The sequence below is a fragment of the Syngnathus leptorhynchus genome, chromosome 10, assembly GCF_054491065.1.
Source record: "Syngnathus leptorhynchus isolate UIUO chromosome 10, UIUO_Slep, whole genome shotgun sequence".
NCBI classification, from domain to species: domain Eukaryota; kingdom Metazoa; phylum Chordata; class Actinopteri; order Syngnathiformes; family Syngnathidae; genus Syngnathus; species Syngnathus leptorhynchus.
The window spans coordinates 6741674-6764961 of NC_141204.1; the positions used below are offsets into that span (position 1 = coordinate 6741674).

The 23288-nt window shown below is 38.6% G+C and overlaps 1 protein-coding gene across 1 annotated transcript in view; it reads left to right on the forward strand.

The window, feature by feature from the left end:
- The window catches only part of eys (EGF-like photoreceptor maintenance factor), a 138368-nt gene that overhangs the window by 66845 nt on the left and 48235 nt on the right, over positions 1-23288 (forward strand). Inside the window, exons 23-36 of the mRNA XM_085921663.1 lie at positions 5-118; positions 1841-1954; positions 2810-2923; positions 3963-4163; positions 5725-5846; positions 7281-7399; positions 8060-8319; positions 13625-13721; positions 13831-13938; positions 15416-15561; positions 19778-19949; positions 20202-20280; positions 20845-21035; positions 22691-22815. Coding sequence (XP_085777789.1) covers positions 5-118; positions 1841-1954; positions 2810-2923; positions 3963-4163; positions 5725-5846; positions 7281-7399; positions 8060-8319; positions 13625-13721; positions 13831-13938; positions 15416-15561; positions 19778-19949; positions 20202-20280; positions 20845-21035; positions 22691-22815 — 1962 coding nt within the window. The remainder of the gene's footprint in view (positions 1-4; positions 119-1840; positions 1955-2809; positions 2924-3962; positions 4164-5724; positions 5847-7280; positions 7400-8059; positions 8320-13624; positions 13722-13830; positions 13939-15415; positions 15562-19777; positions 19950-20201; positions 20281-20844; positions 21036-22690; positions 22816-23288) is intronic.

Sequence of the window (23288 nt, forward strand, 5' to 3'; positions counted from 1 at the left end):
ATAGGCAATAACTGTGAGAAAGAAGTAAATGAATGCCTTAGCCAGCCTTGTAGAAATGGTGGTTCCTGCATTGATGGTGTCACATCTTTCAGCTGCCTGTGCCCTCTTGGTTTTAGAGGTAGTGTCATTTTGAATTTTCACTAGGTGGGGTGATGTGATCTTTGCGTGTGTCACTATTCTTATTATTATTGTGAGGATAAGAAATTTGTAAAATTGCTTATTATTATTGCCATGACTGATATCATTATTATTATGGTTGCAATAGAATTTATGAAAACTATTTCTTTTACATTTTTGATTCACACTTGACACTTTTACAAAGCTTTTGCAGCGTTCAAGTATACAACATTACAGCAAAAAATACAAGTGTAATAACAGAATGCACTGGGTCTCCAGATGATACTTTAAACATTGCTCTTTATTCACTTATTCACTATCAACCGTTGTCTAAACACAATTCCCGTATTGCCAGTCGTATCGGATTTTTACTGATCTTTCAAGACCCACAAAATGTTGTGTTCAAAAGGAAGCATAGACATAGCTCTTACAACAGTAAAAAGTTTCTTTTCAGCGTTCTCCATTCTTCAGGAATCAGTTTCAGCAAAAAGGAAGATTCCTGAGCAAAAACACGAACGACCCTTGACACTATATGCCGATTCCCAGCCCTGATAAAAATGTGTGGCTTGTATCAGTGAATCGCAAGTGACTCACTGTAGTGACTCTGAAATAGACAAACAGAAAGTCACTTTTTTCTATTTATAGCATTTCAAAAATGAATGTATCAGATGTCTACTCTGAAAGCATTATGGAAAAAATGCATCTTATTTTCCAAATACCATGCTATTTTGTTTCACAAAAAGGGGCCATATGAGTGAATGTCAAGGTGGCTCGAAGGTCACGTCAGTCAATGTAAACCCTCACAGTATATTCTGCAATACCTGATTCCATTAGTATTCAATCTAAGTTTGACAAGTTGACCTACACAAACTGTTAAAAAGGTTCTCTATTAAATCACCTGTAAATTAACTAGTAAATTTAATTGCCGCCTGATGACGCCAGTGTAGGAAAGTCACAGCGCACTAATTGTCCTTATGGTTTCACATTTCATGCAACTGAAGTCTGCAGTGAGATTTCCTGCTGGACCAAAATTAGTCGATCAACCATTTAAATGATGGCGTACTCCCTGTCGCTAATGGGCCACATAATCTCTTAATGGGATGAAGAAGAGCTAGGTCACTTAGTGGTCTTTTGGACAAGAAGTGTTTTGACATGTAAACTATGAAGTTGTAATTCCTTATTGGTTGTTAAGACTGGCATGCCATCATTCTGCTCAATGTGACCTTAAGACTGTGCCACAATCATAAAACTAAGTAAATATTTGACAAGTCGTGAATAAGATAAGTGAACAAATATTTTTTGTATTGACCACAACTTTTTACATGCATCACATCAGCAGACAGACAGACTTTGAGGCCCCTGGATATGGAAGTTGAGATCAAGAGAACAAGAGGTTGATGGGGTTGTGTGTGTGCCCAAATTATTTTAAAATATTTAGTGATTTCAACATCAAATGACTTTGGCAATTGTCACAAAAAATGTTTTTCATTTATTTCACAAAAACGTCTTGAGGAAATAATCTGTATAATCTATTACTTGAAATCAATTACTGTGAAGAGGGGATTCAAGGTTCAACCAGCCTTCACATTTAATATTCTACGCTGCATTCTGGAGCTTAGCTATGCTTAAGGCCAACTTACATTCATCGTAGATGAAGGACACTGAAAACGAGCGTGGATCTTAAAAAGAGACCCATATTCAATTCTCATAAATGTTTTTTCAGGCAGCTACTGTGAAGTCAACGTAGATGAGTGTGCATCGTCTCCCTGCCTGAACAACGCCACTTGTGTTAACCGCATGCATGGCTATGGATGTGTGTGTGCATCTGGCTTTACAGGTTAGTAAATGCAGTTGTTTTTTGACAGGGACTTTTTCTTCAAGATAAACACTTATTTTATACTTAACAAATGAAATTAATTCAGCACTTGTCAATCTTGAAGCAGAATTAACATCAAGCATGCAAACATTAAGTTGGTGAGTAATTATTTTCCAACTTGTGGTTCTGTGATACCCTCTGCGAAAAAGAAACAGAAATGAATAACGAATCACTGAAATAGTTTTCATTGTGAAAAATCAAACACAGCATCTGTATTTGAACTATTTTCCACTAATAAATCCCACAGAGGAAGATTTACTGCTCACTTTGAACAATGGAATATGGGGATCAAAGCCAAGTTGGGAATAATAGCTGCAACAAAATTTGTTGAGAAGAACTTTTCATTTAGAAATAGTTAAGTTATATGTTGAAATGCTTGTCTTTATTGTGGGGGGTTTATTTGTTAGTTCATACCCTACCATGCTGGAGAAATACATTTTGTAGAAACTCTGTGAGCTATTATTAATGTATTATTAATGGTTGACTTCCAACTTATTCACCATAAACACGGTGTTGTTTTTTTTTTTGTGGAAATCAATGTCAATCTTGTAAACAATACAAGCTTACATAATAAATAACAGCAATTAAGCCTATACTGCTGCATGTTGTGCTTTCTTGTTCTGGTTGGCCCGTACTCACTATGACAAAAAGGATTTGTCAATTTCTCTATCAAACTGTTTCTAGTTATAATGATCATAATAATTACATATACTACTATATAATCTATAGGTTTGATTTATTGCGCACCTAGCATTGCATTTTTCAAAGTTATGTACAGTATCTATGTGATTTTTTTTATTATATATTTTTTTGAAGGAACACTTTGTGACCTTCACATTGATGAGTGTATTTCATCACCCTGTAAGAATGGAGCCACATGCATTGACCAGCCTGGTAATTACTTCTGCCAGTGTCTGTCTCCTTTTAAAGGTAATGAACACTAGGGAAATGGGGACCCCCTCCCCCCAAAAAAAAAATATCTAGTTAAATTCACATGCTATCATTTTCCCGTGTGACCTCGGTTCATACAATGCACAATCCACAAAATGCGTGCAACTTTATTTGTTAACAGTTGTTAAAGCATAAACACATGATTTATGGTGGCTTACTACATTTGCTCATCAACTAAATGTGATGTTCAAGTGTCATTGTATAGTGATATGATTGCATAAACAATGCTGGTTCTTTAGGCTAATGTATAATGATAAAAGTAGGTCAAGCATTAAATAGATTCTAAAGAGCAATGAGGCTAAACTGTTACTACAAAATCAGTGATACTCAGCATTATTGCAACAGTTCTCTTTTATTTTGTTATTTGCAGGAGAAATGGTAAAAGATAAATTAATTTCTTAGTTTCCCCTTTGTTGTTAATTACCTACCAAAGGTCAAAGTGACTGTCTTGGTCCTAAATATTAGATTTAAAAACAGCTGTATTGACTGCTTCGTGACTTTCATTTAGGAATCCAACCGTCCATTTTCTGAACCGCTTCTTCATCAAATCAAATTGTCACCACAATTGGTCCTACATTTGGGTCATATTAAAATTCCTTATCTTCATTAAGCAATTCAAAGTTAGTTCCTTACGGTTAAGGTACGATAATTAAAGGAAGGCATTTCATTAATGCACATTAATATCCTGGAGTCTAATTCCAACCACATCTCTTCCATTACAGCCTCATAAATCTTTAATGGTTTCCATTTGACAATCAACTGAGCAAGGACAAATAAACAAAAAGCAACATTATTCAGAGATGTGGATGAATTTAAATACTTAGAAAAAAGTAGGTTACCGCAGTTTTTGTGGAATGGTGACAGACCTTTAATTATTCTGTTTCTTCAGCCATTTACTTTCTCTGAAGGCACTTGGGTTCAAGGGATCAGACAATATGGGTGGATTCCTTTCAATCCCCAGTCCTGCTATTTGATTCTATTTTCAAGAAGGTTGGATGCTCCTGTGTATTCACCCTAGGTCCAAATTGTGACTTGTTGCCCTGTGAGGCCAGCAATCCCTGTGAGAATGGAGCCTTGTGTGTGGAAGAGTTGGATGAGGAACATTATTACCCTTTGGGTTTCCGGTGCCGCTGTCGCAGAGGGTTCACGGGCCCTCGCTGTGAAATCAACGTGGATGAGTGCAGCTCAAGCCCCTGTGTCAATGGATTTTGCTATGATGGTAAGAACAATAAAACATGTTTATTAACATACAATGTGTGACATTTTACAGTTGTGTCACTGAAGCTAGTGACGGTGTCATGGGATGATGCCATCTGATAAAATAATCTAGGACACTCTACAAGGCTTATTTGCCTCATAAAATGAAATCAGTGTTGATTGAATTTGTATAATTGAGTATAAATGTTGAGAAATTTAGAGTATGTAATCAAAGATGTCACATTATCTATGACTTCATGCTTAGCCCTAGGATGTACGTGTCAAATGCACATCACAACGATTTATTGCAGCAGGGGAGAAATTCTGGATTACATGAAGCAATTGTGGACTTTTATTTGTACACTTCTACAGAGATCCAACTTGAGACTTTCTCAAATAATTGCATTTCCAATTCTGATTTTCTTACTGGATTTTCTATTTAACACAGTGCTTGAAGTGATTGAGTGAGGTTTAACGAATATAGGAATTTATAAGGAAATTACACATTCATTAACATTTAAACAAGATCTAGTAGTCCCTGTTGAATTCCCACCTATTGTGATGAACGTGTTTAACAAGAAATCAGTGTGCTGTAATCATTTTATTATGAGCAGCAAGGTGGCATCACACAGTCAAGAGCTCTGGGTTTGAAGCCTGTGATGCAGTGGCTGACTTCATTGTGTTACCGTACACATCAGTCTGGACTAATCTTGATTGCGGTCAGCTAGTTCACTGCAGGTCAGTTACGCTGAGCCTCGTGGACCCACTGGCCCGGCGCACAACACCAGCCAACCCCATCCCTGGGGAGTGCAACGCAGAGCCACATTGGCTGAGATGAGTAATGCTGCTGCCACCCAAGACCAAAAGCATTTAATGAGAGTAATAGTGGCTACGCACACCAAGACGGAGTGACAGCATAGATTATGTGGTAAATCTTTGGGATAATGAAGAATCCTGGGACCCCGACTGGGGAAGTAATAAATTCACTTGTGAAAGAAGCGCAATTACCTCTGTCACTGGCTAACTGTGCATCAATGTTGGGTTGCAGAGACAGAGTGATGCATCCCTTGTCATTAGTGAGTAAAGAGGTGGAAACACATTCTAAACTACGGAATATTTCACAAAGTGAGGGGTAAGAAATTGGAACATTCTGTAAGGTGAAAAAAAATTGCTCTCCTCTTTTGCTTGGCTTCACCTGAACTGGGAACTCTGATAGTGAGAAAACAAATGACAAGCCTTCAGGACATTTATTGAAAAAAAGGAGGTATAAGTGAAAAGAAGGATAAGGGTAAAAAAAAAAAGAAAGGCCAGTGGCCAGACAGATTAATTTAAAGATGCTTACCGTGTCGGACCCTGTCAGACTGATATATTGATTGCTGATGTGTCATCGTAGATCCAGCAAGCTGGACTGGTAGAACAATCCATTCATTTTAACAGTTGTCATTAAAAGAATGGCTCCACACTGAGAAATTGTTGGTGATGTTAACAATTAGCTGCGTAGAAATGGAGTGCTACCGGCTGAGAGTGGTGACTAGTAATTGATGATGCAAGGAAATGGAAGTAAACTGCTGATTTTGTTTCAGTTGTAGATGGATTTTATTGCCTTTGCAGTCCTGGCTATGCCGGCCTGCAATGTGAGAAAGACATTGACGACTGCATTCACAATCTGTGCAGTGGCAACTCAATATGTAAAGATCTCCATCTGGTAAGTCGACTGATTTTTTTTTCCTTTTCTATATGCCAGTTTAATGGAGTGATGCAATGAACTTTGAAAGGGCCTTAAAATGGAAATGTGTCCTATTAATCACTGCAGTTGGTAATCGCCATTACATATGGACTCAAGTGGTTCACATAAGGTATTACTGATTGCCTGATGACCATTTTGCTTTTACTGAATAGTGGCATGTTTCTTGTAGTAAAATATACACAGCTGTCTGATATCATTATTAGTTTCATATCTGAAGGGAGAGAAAATGTAGTCCATGTGTCAGGACCATCAAATGAAATAATAAAAAATAATTAAAACATGCAATAAAATATGCAAAACAAAATAAAACATCAAACCTCTGAAGCAATCGACTAGTTATAGCTGGTTGTCCCTGAGTTGTATATCTTTTTTTATTTTTTTTTTAAGTGTTGTTCTTTACACCGGCAGCTGAAAACTGGCAGTGCCTCTGCTGGTTGCAGACAAGTACTCTGCTGGAACAGAATCCAGCTCTTATCATCCGTATTATCAACTATTTTCTACACTGGAACATTTTATTGGATGGAATATGTTTTTTTTTCTGGTGCATCCCTAAACTCATTATGAAAACCTTTTTCAACACGGTCTTGTTTACAGCCTAGCCATCGCTCTCTTTGAATCCAGTGTCCTATGGAGCTTATTTTGGAAAATTGCTGTCCCTGAAGGTGACTTAGCAGCAAAAATGAGATTATGTTCTATTGCCAGGGGTAAAGAATCCGAATATCCTCAAGGTATCTAATTTATCATGAGATGACTGCACCCAACATCCCCCTGCACCCACCGGTCATATCAGGAACATTTTAACTGCACACCTCATAGCATTTACGTACACTACCGATTAGCATACCTTCAACCTGCAGCATCCAGGACCTGTAGGCAAAACAGCAGCACTGACAAATGACAAAAAATTATTAATTGTACTAATGCAGATTGTGATGATGAAATATCGGACACATATTTCACATCCAGTTAGAGACAGAGACAATAAAATTAACAGAGGAAGAAACTAGATATATATTTTAATGTTCCCTGCAAAATATGTAGATCAAGCTGTATGCTTGATGGAAGTTGCCATATGCCTTGAATGACACAAGCTGAAAACAAGCTTTCTTTTCATCCACAGGGTGGGCGGGAAGAGAAATGCATATGCAGTGATGCCAAATGAATATAAATAATAATATGACGAGCATGCCTCTTCTACTGTTTGCATATTCCCAAAAGGAATGCATTTTTTATGTGAGTGGGGGATTGTAGTGTATACTGCATCCGGGAATGTTTTATGCCAGCAGTTGTATGTTAAAACGGAACAAAATATATTAAGCAATCCTAACAAATGTAAGCTGCTCTGTCAGCCATTTTTCTCTGTAATCAAGTTTTGTTGTTGTCTTCATGCAGAGTTACGAATGTGTATGTCACTCTGGCTGGGAGGGCGAGTACTGCCAACAAGAAATTGTTCAATGTTTGTCACAGCCCTGCAAAAACAACGCTACCTGCACTGGAGTCAACGGCTACAAGTAGGTGCATGCACTAGTATTATTTAAAAAAAAAAGGTACACAGATAAAATAATGTATCTTTATTGGCAAAGGGCATAATGAATTGAACATGCAGGCAGGTACAACCAATGAGTCGATAACCGACTCACAGCATGAAAAAAAACATTCCAAGGGATGTGTGACTCATTTGAGTCTAACTGCTCCAGCAGAAAAAAGCAAAAGGGATTGAAGAAATTGTGTTTTAGTACTCACTGCCACCAAGTGGAATGTTCACCCGTTGCTTCAATGGTGTCGATCCGAAGTGCACACACGCACTCCCCTTTTTGTCGCTGTACTGAAATCTACTACAGTGATCAGAGCAGCCTGCCTCAGGTGTGAGAGTGGTTGTCTCACATTTGGGAGGTTGCAGGTTCGATCCCTTGTGACTTGCAGGAGCCCTTTGTGCACCTGCAAAGTAAAAAAGACTCATTCCGAAATCTGTTTCAGATGTCTGAACAAATTGAAATGTACACGTCTACACCCCAACTAGAGGCCTTTTTTTCCTCTCATGAAATAAGAGATGGTGACTGTAATTAATTTAGTATAATTGATATAGTCATACAACACAATCACATAACACTAGATAAGCAAAAATAATGAAAAATGAACTGACCCATTTTTGGTACGTTCGTGTCTCTAAGGTGTATATGCGCACCGGACTGGACAGGTGTGGACTGCGCTGAGGAAGTCAATGAGTGTGAATCTGGACCTTGTCTAAATGGAGCTCGGTGTCAGGAGGCACATGTAACTGGGGATTTTTCGTGCACCTGCCCCCCCTTTCTCAGCGGCCTATTGTGCAACCAGCCTTATGACCCATGTGATCCACTCCACAATCCCTGCCTACACAACTCCACCTGCCTGACACGCTCCGATGGAACGGCCGTCTGCACATGCCCAGCTGGTGAGTGCGTACATGGCCTCATCTGCACACTTAATTTTTGTTTTGGGGGGGGTTGGGACTAATCTAGTGTAACTCCACTAATACCTTATTCCATTTCAGCAGCCAGGGTAATTTTAAGTACAGGCAAGCTTCCAATTGAGCTGTATCCGAAATGCAGAAAGTCAAGTTTTTTTTTTCTTTACTCCCATCAAAAACATTGAAATCTATAACAACCCTGAAAACATCATTTTGATGCCGTTTGGTAAAAGATATATGCAGTAAACACTGCATCAATTACGACACCACGATCTAATTCAAATTCGGGGTTCATTTTGTTATTTCAAACACGCATAAATGAAATTCTAGAACTAAGTCATGCACACTGTGGATATAAAAAACGGACTTGAATACTAGTGATTTATAAATAGATGGCTAAATTAATATATAGAGAAATAAAGAACACTTCATGTTGCCTTGGAAATCTGTAGTCACTTTTTCTGGATTATATTATGTCAAGGAATCTCCTGTGTTTGTATGAATTTTGTGAAGTTGGATTCAATAGCTGCCTGTTTTGACTCACAAAATAAGTTTTCCCCACTGAAAAGTTTGTCGGAACAGCTGTAGAACAAAACTAAAGCTGCTGCCACAATTTCACCTCACCCCACCCAACCATATGGTCATAATTTGCATTCATTTGTATATTTTACCATATTTTAAAACATTTTTTTCCCAAAAATGCTTGTGTGGTGGGCTGTTTGGTGACTACAAATATTTGTTGTTGGTTTTTGTAGGGCAGAAATATTGCAATAAATTTGTGGACTAAGTGAAACAGCCAGTTTAGACACCACCTGTCAGGCAGCAAGCAGTTGATGCTAATGAGATTGAGACACATGTTGGTTAAACTCATATTTTAAATTATTCTCAATTTAAGAATGTCGATTTTAAATGAAATCAGATTTAATAATCAAGTATGTTGAGGGTTACCTCTCGAGAGGTTTCAGATGCTACTTGAGGAATTGTTGAGCATTCAACTGCTTTAAAGCACCACTATTGCTGTTCCGTGCCTAATGGCGCTATCAGTGCAAAAAGGGAGCGACGTTTCCAGATATAAATAGAACTGCCGGCTTGGTTTCTGAAGTTTCCTTGGAGAGGAATAAGAAATTAGGTAGTTGCTGCATACATTACACCAAGAACTTTACGTGGGCTTACTCATTTTCACTTCACAAAAGTATGATGACTCACTCCTCTTATTATTCAACATACAATTGTCCCGCGTAGCTCCTACTTGTTGCATATTTTCCCCCCGTAATCCGAAGTAGACAAATGCTCTTCTGATTTAATGGTATCACAATACTTTAGTGCTACGGTTTTTAAATCATCGTGTCATTCAATGCCCTTAAAATGTCACTTTAACATTCAACAATTGTACGTTGTCATCTAGCTAACCATCCATTAACAGTTTTCAACATAACCTCCAAACAACTCTGCACTGCTATACTACAATTTAGCATTTCACAATCAATACTTATCAATATAAAGAATTTAAATAAAACACATACTCACTTGTGAAACTGATGCCGACACAGTAGACCTTCTTGCCTGTCTATGTAAGCTTACCGTTCCAATTATATATACTGCACTGAAAGTCCCAGAAAATCTAAGATGTTTCTCATATGACTGAATCACCTCTGAGCCCTTGGCCAGAAGTCACAAGTCACAGTGCCTGTTCTGCACAGATGTTCTCTTTTGCTCTTAATGAGGGAACGTCTTCAGGGAGGTGCAGACCCCAAGAGGAGACAAACTGAAAATTCTCCGTGAGGGCAAAGGTCAGGTTGAGGGTTAGTGGACAATGAATGCAATAAATGAAATAACAGGAATAGCTTCTGACAGCAAAGATTACTACACCTTCTTACTGAAAGTATTAAAGCATTTCTGACCTTGCCTATTTTTGTGCATGTTTGACATACCCCCAACGTGCTCTAAAAAAGGTGAGAAATTACTGTCCATTTAATAAATAATGAGAAGAATCCACCCTGCTGTTATTACCTAAAATGTGAAAGTTCATTTTCCAGTTCCTAATAAAAGTACTTTGCACATGCTGATCTCCTGCATGGACTCCAGCGAGTCTGTTATGCTTCTTGTAGAGTTGGCAGTGTTCACTCCCACAGTGGCGCAAACACCAATGTCTAAATGTGTTGTCTAGGGAAGGAAAGACAATTTCAGGCATGCACACAGACTGCGCAAGGCACAAAGAAAGAGCGAGTGAGTGCCACCCATTGGTTTGGTACAGTTTCAGAATGCTAATAACGGTTCATCACTCAGGGCAAAGGGTGTTTTGTTCTTACTCAGTTTTTAGCTTTGAGACCTCTGTTTCATATCTAGACAACGGCTACATGGAAAAAGCAAATTCCTGGGATCAGTCATTCTACTCGTAAAAATTCATCATCGTTAGTGGCGTGTATCATGTTGGAGTTTAACCTCTGAGCCCTTCACAGCAGGTTTCTAATAGAGCAGCAACTCCAGCCTTGTTTCACTGTGGTTTCACTGCATAGCAGGATACTTGTCCCCAGCAATCCACTTTTTGCCTGCTCATTGTATGTTTTTCCATTTTCATGCATAAATTTGCTGTCGGAACTTGTGACTGTTGTTGAAAGAGCGTTCAGTCGATGTACAGCTCAGTGTGTTGAACCAATCACAAGGCTTCAAGGGACCAGTGTGTGCCAAGTCACCAACGTGCATGCAAACATCTCATAAAGCCTATGTTGGTGGAAGCTCAGGGCAGAAGCCTGAGTCATCTGCACTTGTATTCAGCCAGAAAACTCTCATATGGAGAAAAACAGCTTCGCTTTTCAAGATTAAAGTTAATAGAGAAAAATATAATTAATAGGCCAAAGTCTTTTCAAAATTGCATTTTAAAATGTTGAAAACTCTAAACTGAATTAAAAGTTATACATGTGAAATGAATACATTACTGTTGACCATTAATTAAAATTGTCATGTTTTTTATTTTTTATTTTTTATTTCATGCAATGGAAAAACAACAAACCGTCGTAAAACCGAGGATCCACTGTATATTTGAGAATAAGCATTTAAAAAAACTGCAGAAAAATTATAATTTCAATTGGTAGAATGACTATTGTTCACAAAAATATGTATTATTATTTATGATTAAAGTTTGAAACCCCACAGCTTTTCCCCATGACAAATGTCTTACTGACGAAGGAAACACATGTTAAAAACATGAAGTTGGCTTTACCAAGTGAAGAGGCTACAACGAAAACTCGGTGGTGAGTCAGTTGTTAAATGTGGTTTCACTCAACAGAAGACTTGAAGGGAAAGAAAAACGTCAGGGGGCAATGTGAGCATTGTTCAAGTTCGAGTGTTGAATTCCGCACCGCTGTGATGACAGGGTTCATGACTTGGTTTATGAATGTGGAAAGATAGACTTATTAATTGATATATACAGTCATGAATATTTGAATCAAGTAACATAATGGACCATGTGTATTAGTAATGAACAGTTATATATAGCATGACTTGAACTTTTTTTGCTTAGCACCTTTCACACTCAACTGACAGTGAATCTGATAAGGAGACCATAAGGACAAATGTAACAGTCCAGACCAAATTCACAGTCTTAAAATGAAGACATCAGTCATATTTCAATTGAAACGCCCATCAAACTTAGCTCACTGTCCACCGGGGATTACCCTCAATTTCTTTTTCCTGTGAGACATTCAATGGCAGTGGCAGCCATCTCATAGCGGCACTGCAACCATATGATGAAATGACTTTGCGAGCTTGTGCCCGCGCTATCTCTCAGTGCTCTGTCAAAGAGAAGCCTCCAGTCAGTGCTTAGTGGCACAAGATGCATTACATTGCGGTGACATTCCAAATAGCCCCCCGAGGTGTTCCAACATTGCTGTGACTGACAGGCCAGGTTGGGAAACCTTTGCCGTCCCATAATTCACTGGATGCTCCATGCTCCCTGTGCTCTCACATTCTTACGTCCCAAGATATACAAAGCTGTGACTTGTCACCACATAGCATCACACTCGTGTATTTCAATATATTCACCGACCACATCACTATATAAGGAATATATAGTCTAAGAGCCATTATATTTTTGGCTCAGGTCCACATTAGACATACGTGTATTTATAGAGGTGTGTGTATGAATATATATTGCTCAGAAAATAATCTACTAATGTGTTGGCAATCATTTAATTGCAGCCACTCCTCCAAAATGAAAAAATGGTCGGTTACAGCATAACATGGAAGAACAGAAGCTTTCAATATATTTTTGCTCTTTTAAAAGATAATTTTGGCTAATGTTGTGCATGGGGACCTGCACATTAGTCACCAAGGTCAAACAACATGTTTTAAGTGTTCCTCCTGTCGTTCTCCCGCTTCATTCTACCATCATTTATCAACAAGTCGCCCGCCAAGATACTCTTACTTGATACTTGATTTCATGCACAACCCGATAGAATGGAAAGAGAGACTTTTCAGTAGAAACATGTTAAAAACTGAATCAGAACCAATCACCAGAGGCAAAACATTAGAGCAGGGGTGTCAAACTCATTTTTCTCGCAGGCTGCATCGTAGTCATAGTTTCCCTCGGAGGGCCATTATGATTGTCAATGTCTTCCATATTCAGTATAGGCTACAGAAAAACTGATGAATAGCTAGTTTTGAAATCATAGTCATAAAAACTGCAAAATAGCAAACAATATCATTTTTTTTTTAAAGTGAAGACATTTTGTAATTTTAATAATGATACAAAGTCGATGGAAAATTTGTCTCGCGGGCAACATAAAATGATGTGGCCGGCTGCATGTGGCCCCCGGGCCTTGGGTTTGACACCTATTGCATTAGAAGCTCCAAAGCCGCTTCGAAAGTCCTATCAGACTTCCTTGTTGATCTGCTTAGCCACCCGGCCCTCAACCCCTTTATGAAGCAGGGCAAAAGAGCTCATGGGGTTTAGCTTCTCCTTCTTGAAGAACTTAACAAGCGGTCCCCATCCTTACTCCCCTTCTTCCTTCACACAGACGTATGCAAAGAATGGCACACATAGACGCACACCTCCCAAACCCCAAACCACTAACCCTCAAACCAATCTGTCCATGGCGCTGAAGTATTATTAGACTTACATGCTCTCTGAGGGGAAACAGTGAGTGCTGAGAGCTGGAAGATGAGAAATGCTACTGGGGCTACTAGTTCCATTAAAATGACGTTCACCAGGGCCTTGGTTATCATCGACCCTGACGTTTTCAGCAATGTGGGCGAGCTTACTGATCCATGACCGTCTCTTCTGATTTTCAAGGATTTGAAGGAAGCCGTTGTGAAACTGACACCAATGAGTGCAGCTCTAATCCTTGCCAAGACCACGGCGACTGTATGGACCAGGTCAATGGCTACAGGTGACCGGTTTCAGTTCGGACATAAGCACTTTATTGAATATCTTAGGAGAACTTTACATTATTGTGTTTAGAGGTATTTAACACCAGTATTTATTTTTTCATTTTCCAGCTGTGTTTGCAAAATGGGATTTTCCGGCCTTAACTGTGAGCAAGCCATAAATAAGTGCTCCTCGCGGCCTTGCCTCAACGGTGGCACTTGTCAAGACCTACTGAACAAGTAAGACTAAAAAGCAGATTAGAATTGAGAATGGTATTTCATTTTCAAATATGTGTTCCTCTTTAAAATTTGGCAAAATGCATATCCTCTGAGCTGCTCTCCAGAAGATGGAAGCTGGATTCAGCTGGAAAACATCATGTGTCTCAATTCATCCTCCAGCCCAGCACTAGGGGTGCTTCTCTCTGGTGTGCTTAATGGGAGCCCCAGGGCTTGTGGGCTTGCTTAGTCGGACAGATGGATAGAAAAGTCCCAGGGCCAATTTGAGTCCTAAATGGTTTGTCTCCAGTTTGGCTCTCGTCATGATTTGGCTCCCGTGTGACCCAGCCTCATTCAATACGGTGCTGGCTATATTGCACAGTCCGGTGTGTTTTAACTTCACTGCCCACTACAGGAACAAAACAACGCACTTGCCATTACTATCTTCATCCCCCTGACCTGACAAGTTGAGCACTGAGATGATGTGTCTAGCTCTGCAGTGTGCCCCACAGTGTTTTTCCACATCTGCACACATTCACAGTCTCCTCTTATCACGCAGCATTCACTGGGAAATACTAAATCATTATCAACGGATGCGGTTTTGTTTTATAAGAAGCTCAAAAGCAGCGTTGGCGGGCAGGCGGCAAAGGAAGAGAGTGTTAATTATGACAAGAGTTTGGTCCCTGACCAGTCGAGCCTTTTAGAGCTTTCATAATTAGGAGACGCAGTGCTTTTGTACCACATGACAAAAAAAGAGTCTTGCATATTGCCAAAATTGGTTTTAATCTCGTTAATTTGATGATAACAAATGACACCTTACTTTTGTTTTCAACCATAAATAGGGAAGATGTTTCCTCAGAGACGTGAGGTCAGAAGATATTAGAGCCAATGACAGCTGGGGAGAGGGATTTGAATGGAGTAAAGTGCATTATCAGACTCATTAGACTATTCCCTTCAGTAATAAGTCATCAAACATAATTCAAAGTGAGTTGCACCCTGGGAGATTTAATTGCTGCTGTATTGTTCCTGTTGGAGAAAGATGTCGGTCGGGCTCATTATGAAAAATCAGTCTTCATGTCAAAGTTTCTCTAACTATTCGAATAGTTATATAAATATTATGATGTCTCCTACTCAGTAATTATTGCAGCATAATTAGTATACATATATAGGAATAGGTTGCCGTCAATATATGACTTACTACAATTTAGTAGCAACATTTACACCTCAGTTTATCTTATCGTTATAGCATTTCAAAACAAAGAAAAAAGTTGAAATATCTTAAATTATCTATTTGAATTCTTTTAGGGGGTCGTGATGGTCAACACTTCCAATGTTGTGTAAAATGAACGTGGAAACCAATAAATGTGAATTACAATGATACATAGGAAAATATCTTAGTTCAAATTCCCCTGTGAAGTTTGCCATGAGAATAATACAATTCTGACAGCATGTTTTTCATTCTTTCACTTTAATGATTGTGTGATATTTTTCTGTCCAACAGGTTTCACTGCAGTTGCCCTTCTGGATATTTCGGAACACTCTGTGACCTGAGTGGGAACGAGTGTCAAGTTTCACCTTGCCTACAGGGGGGCACCTGCATCAACAAGCCAGGGGGCTTTGAATGTGTCTGTCACCGTGGATACTCAGGTACGTCTTTTTTCCCCTAGTGGCACTAAGATCAATAGAAGAGCCTAAAAAGCTTATCAGGGTTGGTGTGGACCAAAGCACTGACACAGATGTGGTTTTGTGTGAAAACTGCTTCCCAACAAATTCTTTTAATTGGCGTCCCCTGCCCATGCCAGATGCTGCGGTTGCCTTTTAGCAAAACTAACTAGATAAACATTCACCTATTTGGTCTGACGGAAACGTATCACTGTCACTTAGCTGCTTTTATTTTATTACGTCAGCTTCCTTAGTCTCAGAATGAATTCTATAGTTGCTTTACTTCAATCCATTCGTCTTATTTTCCAGCCAAGCAGATATTGAGCTATTTTAGCGCACGGCCATGTGCACGCGCCTGCGTGTGATTTTTGGACTAAAGCCGATTCCTGTCATCTTCCGGGAAGATTAATTTCATTTGTCTTCCACACTGTATCATCAATTTATCCTTCCTCAATTGAGAGGGGAGAGAAATCTCTAAGGTATTGTGACTCTGGAGAGCACAACCTGCCATGCATGGCCCAATTCCCACTGAAGCAGCTTTTATTATTAGGCCTGCACACACTATAGTACAAGTCATTACTTTTTCTGATACTCTAAGCTCATGTGAGGAAACAGGACTCCCCTAGAGAGCAAGCGGCCAGAGGATGCAGTCTGACTTGGCTCAAACCAACTGGAATTCTTAAAAGTATTTGTGCTATAACTTTCCACCTTAGCACAAAAACTATCTGATGTAACTTTTTTGGAGAAGGTATGTTTGAAATTGATTTGAATGTTATTCTGTTTTGAAAGTGTCAACTCCTTTTTGGATGAAATTCTTAACTTTGTGTGTGACATATTATTTGTTACTGGCATCAGCAAATCAATAGCTATTTTTTCTTTTTGCATATTGAATGCCAGAAGCAATTTAGGATGCACCAGTTGATGGTGCTTACTAATAAATCAGTATAGTCTATATTTGTTAGCTTGCACGGATGTGATTACACAATAATGACAGTTCGTTTCCACCTGCATTAGGTTCCGTATCAGATTTTATTAGTGTTGCTGGCCAGTCAGTGAGAATGCGCGTCTTTATTTTAGACTTTGACATTTTGTCTGATCAGGTTGTTTATAGTTTCCTTCATAGTTACCTTTTTTCAACATTCTTTCATTACAAAATTTTGCTTTTCAACACGCTTTAAAGAACCCAGATACTGAGCAATGTTTATTTCAAGACATAACATTTTATAGGGTGAATCGCATAGTTATTAACTGGCTTCTTTAGCTTCTAACAACCTCCACCAAACAGAATGGAATGTAAATGTGCTGTATACGGTAAAGCTTATAGGGTATCTACTTTTGGAGTTGTTAATGACAATGTCTAACTAACAGCTTGTCACTAAAGACATTTGACTGCTGTTGAGCATAAGCGCTTCAGATAATGAATGATTACAATTCACCACAAAGTATACTGAACAATTAGAGAGAGAGCCCAGGAGCAAAGAAGAAGAAGCTTATTGTTGCATTACAGGTGCAACATTCTGAGGCATGCTTTCAGTAATTGCCTCAGTATAGGCTCTCACCTAATCACATAATTATGCATGACTACAGTTTGTGCTGTTCTATACATTTCTTTGCCTTTGTGCCATATTGACATGCACTATAAAAATGTTAATCTCACTATAAGACAGCCCAGGCAGCTGCTTGAATCGCAGTTGTCGGATCATTAACGAGGATGTTTTGCTTTTAAGGCTCCTGGCATGTATTATTTAACTATACATGGAAGCCGTGTTCGGTCTTGAGGTCAGGAGTCATTATAGTGACATGCGCATATGAATCACAGTTTCAGCTGTTGTCGTTTGTCACCTTCTGTTTTTTCTTCTTCACTGGTCATTAAGGAACATGTTCCCTTGAGTGATAGTACGATGCAATCAGCACATTGTTGCCGTTTCCTCGGTCAGCACATTGTCGGATGATGATGATGTTGCAGTGAGGCTTCAGTGAATTTGCTCTGCTGGATGAACATGACAATAAAAATGTGTCATCAGTTCAGGCTTCTATACCAAGTGTGCAGTTTTCTATTGAGTTACAAATATGAACATGTTTTAATCTTTTGTCTAAAACTGTATGTTGCTTATTGTATTTTTTTATTTCAATACAGAACAGAATCATACAGGTGTCGGCTGTTTACTCCTTGTAAAAGCTTTTTGGACAGTAAGCCTGATTTGGACTTTTACTTGGTCATTTCCCCTTAAAGACTTAATTTGAAAATATTTACAAGCTTTCTATAAAGGATTATGTTTCCTTTTCTCTCAGAGTAGTCTTTTGGCCAGAAAGCAAGATGTTTAGTCTGGTTTTATAAAAGTGATTAGTCAAATTCAGTCGGCGGTTTTTTGCTTAACGTGGCTTGGGCTATTCAATTTAAGTATTACAAAAAAATTCCAATACTACTTGAATTCCTGCCACAGGCAGTTGTGTTTTCGTCAGTTTTTTGGACAGCTACCATTCTACATATTAAATAACCAGCTCTCTGAATAAACCTGATTTATTCAGGGAATAAACAGGGATTACGTTTTTCAAAGACAGGGACAAGACAATGAGACTGGAAGAATAACTTTACAGAGAAAGCTGCATTTCCCGTATTTTAATTTGCTATCGAATACGTAGAATACTCCATCAACGTTTGGCTTATTTAATTAATGTTGTTGTTTTTTTTACACAGAGATCCTCTTCATTTTGTTTGCATATCTTGCATTGGGAATTTAGAAGGTAAAAAAATGAAATGAAAGTCTCAAACCTCCAGTGTTGTGTACAGTCTCTGCTTTATGCCTAATTCACTTGCTGATGTTTGTGTGGAAGCTGGCTGATTAAAGTTAATGCTGGCGAGAAACTAAAGGATGTTTCTCCGTATGATAACTAATGAGGTGTCAAACTGACTCATGAGAGTTAATGATTTGGCTTGCAGCAATTTTTTTTTTCTTCTCATGAAGCATTAAAGTATTTTTTTTACAGTAGTGGAATGTTAAGTGAGCACGAGAGAATTTGTGGTTAAGAGAAAAGGCTACAAGTGACCCCTGACATCATCTTATTATATGTACCTAGCCATTAAATTCAATTTAGATCATTTCATTGCAGTTACCCCCCACCCTGCCCCAAATATTATTTCATTAATAAACCATCTGTCCCTGGGCATATTTAAAAGAAAAGACATTTTTTATACCAGCGTGGCAAGTGCTCACAGGAAAGGGCAGTTACCACAGGATTTTTAATGAAAGAAAAAGAGACATCAATAGTTAAACAAAAAAGGCCCAATATGCAATGTGACCCGCGTCTTTTAGATCTATTGAAAATAATGAATGAGCCTGACAAAGCAGTTTACTGCATCAATGGGATATACAGCTCAACAGATAATCATTACAAAGCTTGACAAGGGCATTTTGTATACAACCCATCAGTAGCATTAAAGGAGAAAGCTGCAGTGTTGTTATCCCCACCCCCCATTCCCTGCCAAAAAAGAAAATTGGTTGCAATTTCATATGGATGTTATACGTAGTTATATTCCCAACGGTGTTGATCCATAAATAAATACCCCCTTGAATTTCATACCACCAGCCACTCGATCTTTAAGAATGAGGCAGGATGGATTTTTTTTTCTCTGTGCCAAAGTCTGACCTTACCATCCCAATGTGGCAGCAGGAGTTGAGGTGCATCAGATCAGACCAAGCAATCTCCTTTCAATCTTCTATTATCAAATGTTCTTCTTTCACTCTTGCATTGTTATATGTGCGTGAGTTTGGACTCTTCCCTTTCCTACTCTGAACACAGAGCGGCAGGAGGTCATGTGTCCTGCTGCTTTTTTTTTTTTCATCGTTCAAATTATTGTTCTTTCACACATGTTCTAGATAGATTTCCTTGTGCATTCCGGTCATTTTCATCTGACCTTCACCATCGTTTTTGCCAAGAGGACTTTCATTCCCTCAATCTTTTTTTTTTTTTTTCAGCTTTAATAAACCCCACACATACTTCTGAGTGAAATTTGTCACTGGCTATCAATTAATATCGTACACTGAGATTGTAAGACTATGACTGAGTATGAAGATCTTAACTTCCACTTGTAACCTAAATTCTCAAAACCAGAAACGTGTGTATTTTTTTTCTTCAAGCACTAAATGACTACCCCTCCTTTTGAGTTGCACTGTTTAAAGAAGTGTGCTTCATATCCTAGGGGCATGGTGTGAAGTTAACATTGACGAGTGCATTTCAAAGCCGTGCCAAAATGGTGGGAGATGTATTGATGAAGCCGATCGATATCACTGTGTGTGCCCCGACGGCTTCTTTGGCCCCGACTGTGAGACCAACATTGATGAATGCTTGTCGGCACCTTGTTTTCAAGGGAGGTAAGTATTTATCACAGTCCCATTTAAATGGGAAATGCTGTAGATTAGGAAGAACTATGATGGAATTACTTTGAATTAAAGTCCCTCCACACTGTCATGATGAAGTTCAGGTTGTCAACTTGTATGTTTCTCAACATGTGTTTTGTGCAACAATAGAGCTGCTCTCAAAGAAGTGTTCTATTTCATGTCAACTCTCATCAGTTTTTGTTACTTAAATCAATCCCGCTCCCCCACTGTTCCGGCCCACCTTAGCTGTCATGATGGAACCGCTTCCTACACGTGTCTTTGTGAGGCAGGATGGAGCGGCAGCAGATGTGAAACAAACATTGATGTGAGTAGAGTTTAATGATTAAACCTGCTCTGAATGTTCTGGAAGAAGAACTTTGTAGTCTTTGTGTGGTCTCTGGTGTCACTAACTTTATCGACTCTCCTACGAGATAATAGGACTGAAGCACCACGATCATGCAAACGTTGCGCAAATACCTGATTAAAGTAAATGGCTCAGCCGAATGCTTAATTGATCCAAACAGAACACAGCTTCAGCTGCGCTCCAAAGATAAGGCATTAGGTTTCTTAAAAGGTGTCTTTGAACATTTAGTTTAATCTGTTCTGATTGCCTGCTGGTGATCTATAATAGCGGTGGACTAGCCCGGACACCTTTCGTGTTGCGTTAACTGGGGCATTAGTGATAGGATTGTTGTTCACAATTGTGTGTAGTCTTGTCAAATTGTATTTAAAACATACTCTATCAATTGTACTGAACAACGATATAGGGAGCACTTGGGAGTGAACATATACAGAGGAATTATTTACTGCCTTTGCTTCAGTTAATGTTCTGTAATTTTGTACTTTTGTGACCCATAACAAATTACATTTGATGTATATTTATTCACAGGACTGTACTACCAATCCCTGTTTGAATGGAGGCTCGTGTGTTGATCTGATTGATAAACATTCATGCGTTTGTCAGGATGGTTACACAGGAAAAGCCTGTGAGTTTGACATTGATGCATGCAAAGAATTTGCACAATTTTGTTCTCAAGGAGCTTCGTGCATTGGTGGTAAAGAACTCAACTTTACTTGTAGGTGAGTTAATACAGCTGATATGTTTTAATTGAAATATTTATGAACAGATGACCAGCATATTTAACGCAATAATGGCCTTTAGCAAAGATGAAGAATTGTAATAACTCTCTTTATTTTTTATTAGGATTTATTGGACTTAGAGCTGTCCTTGCACAGTTCAGCCTGTCGCCAATTAGAAATACATTTTGAGTAGCACTGCAGTGTGTGTGTTCATCATACAAGCCCCCCCCCCCCATACACAATTCTTCAGAGTAGGCTGCAATTAAGATACTCGTAGCTATTTAATTGCAGATTTTCTGTCCCTTAAGTGATAACACGCATCTAAATACATGTTGTACATATGTGGTAAGAGTATGCAGATGGACTCTGCATGTCCCTCGATGTCCTACAGTTAATTGCTTAGTCTGACCTTGTGCTGCTATGCTGCTATATAGTCTGTGTCACACTTTAATGTATCCAGGACAACCTGGACTTAAAAAAAGGCCACTGCTCTCATACAATATTGATTTAGTGGACTGTATTTTTATATTCACTTCAAGGTGAGTTTATTGGAGTCTGCGTATGTTACTGTTACAGTTAAGGTTTGTGAAGATTGGAATTTACAAATAAATGCACAGTCACACACAATCATTCTATAGGTACACATTCATGAATCTAATTATACCCTATGTAAGAGCTGAATGTGTAAATTTGAAAAATAAATATGTTCAGGAATATTCCTGAACATATTTATGTTATCATATTTATGTTAGAATATTTATGTTATAATATTTATTCACATTTTATTCACAGAATAAAAAAAGCTAATGATAAAAAGGTTTTGGGTCGAAACCATTAAGAATGCATTTACAAAGTTCACTATAGCCGATGCAGCCACATTTTCCGTTTCCAGATTTGCTTTCAAAGTAACAGAAAATGAAATTCACTTATGCAATATTTTCTCATGGCCAAAAAAAGAAATGTTTTAGCTGTGCAAAATGATTGAAGTGATGCACATTCTGGTGTGCACCTGCCCAACAAATGGCCTCTGTTGTGCATGTATGCTCGACTTGGAGGTTACGCATGAAAAACTTGCTCATTAACTGTGGCTGCGGTTATACATGATGAATTGAAAAATAGCTTACACAGCTCACTACACAACACAAGCACAAAAATAATTCAAAGTCAACTGTGAAAAAAAAATATTATAGCGAGTGCTGTTTGTTATTATTGTCTTGGGGTCATACAGTGGGTTCTCACTAAAGCCATACTGTTTTTTATGTATTGTCAAGTTCTTGTCCATTAGAAAAATATTGCAATTCCAAATAGTTAACCGTGGACAAATGGATGACGAGATAAATAGAAATACAAAAGAAACCTGTAAGGTATCCTCGTACCAATTACAAACAAATCTTAATAATAAGGCTAGATGAATAAAAAAAAAAGCCAACAGCCAACAATCTCACCATTAAATAATAAAGCATCTCTTGTTTGCACCCACCTCTTTTGAAATACAAAAGAAACCTGTAAGGTATCCTCGTACCAATTACAAACAAATCTTAATAATAAGGCTAGATGAATAAAAAAAAGCCAACAGCCAACAATCTCACCATTAAATAATAAAGCATCTCTTGTTTGCAGCCACCTCTGTTTCAGAGCATGATCTGTTTTCTTAGCTGTCCAGCAGGTTTCACAGGGGATTTATGTGAAGTGGAAGTTGACGAATGTGGCTCATCTCCCTGCCACAACGATGCCATTTGCCAAGATCTTATTAATAGCTTCGTCTGCCACTGTCGGCCAGGTAAGTCGCTCATACGTTGTGGAGGTTGGTCTGCTGACATCAAGCCGACAAGCCCACGCCGTCTGTTACATGAACTCTTTGTTACATTGTCTCTCTCTGTCCCACTTTGCCGAAGTGCACTTTGCCATATGAAAAAGTGTTTTAAAACCTAAAGAGCATGCATATTACTGTAAGTCAACTGAATAAGGTGGTGTAAAAGGTTACAATCATTCCTGTAAAGTTTCTATTCTTCCGAACCCTCTAATAGTCAATCTGCCTTTCTCTGGGGAACGATCTAGTCGTACAGTACAAAAATACAGTGATAAATAGACGATACTTCTACGTCTCATTAAAATGTATGCGGCGCCCATACTCTTAGCGAAAGCCTTTTCTTGTCTGTGCATAAGTGTGAACCCAAAAAGAAGAAAATCAATGTGCGAGCATCTGATTGATATTCACTTCAGAGGGTGGAAGTGGGAGAGCCAGGGCTCACC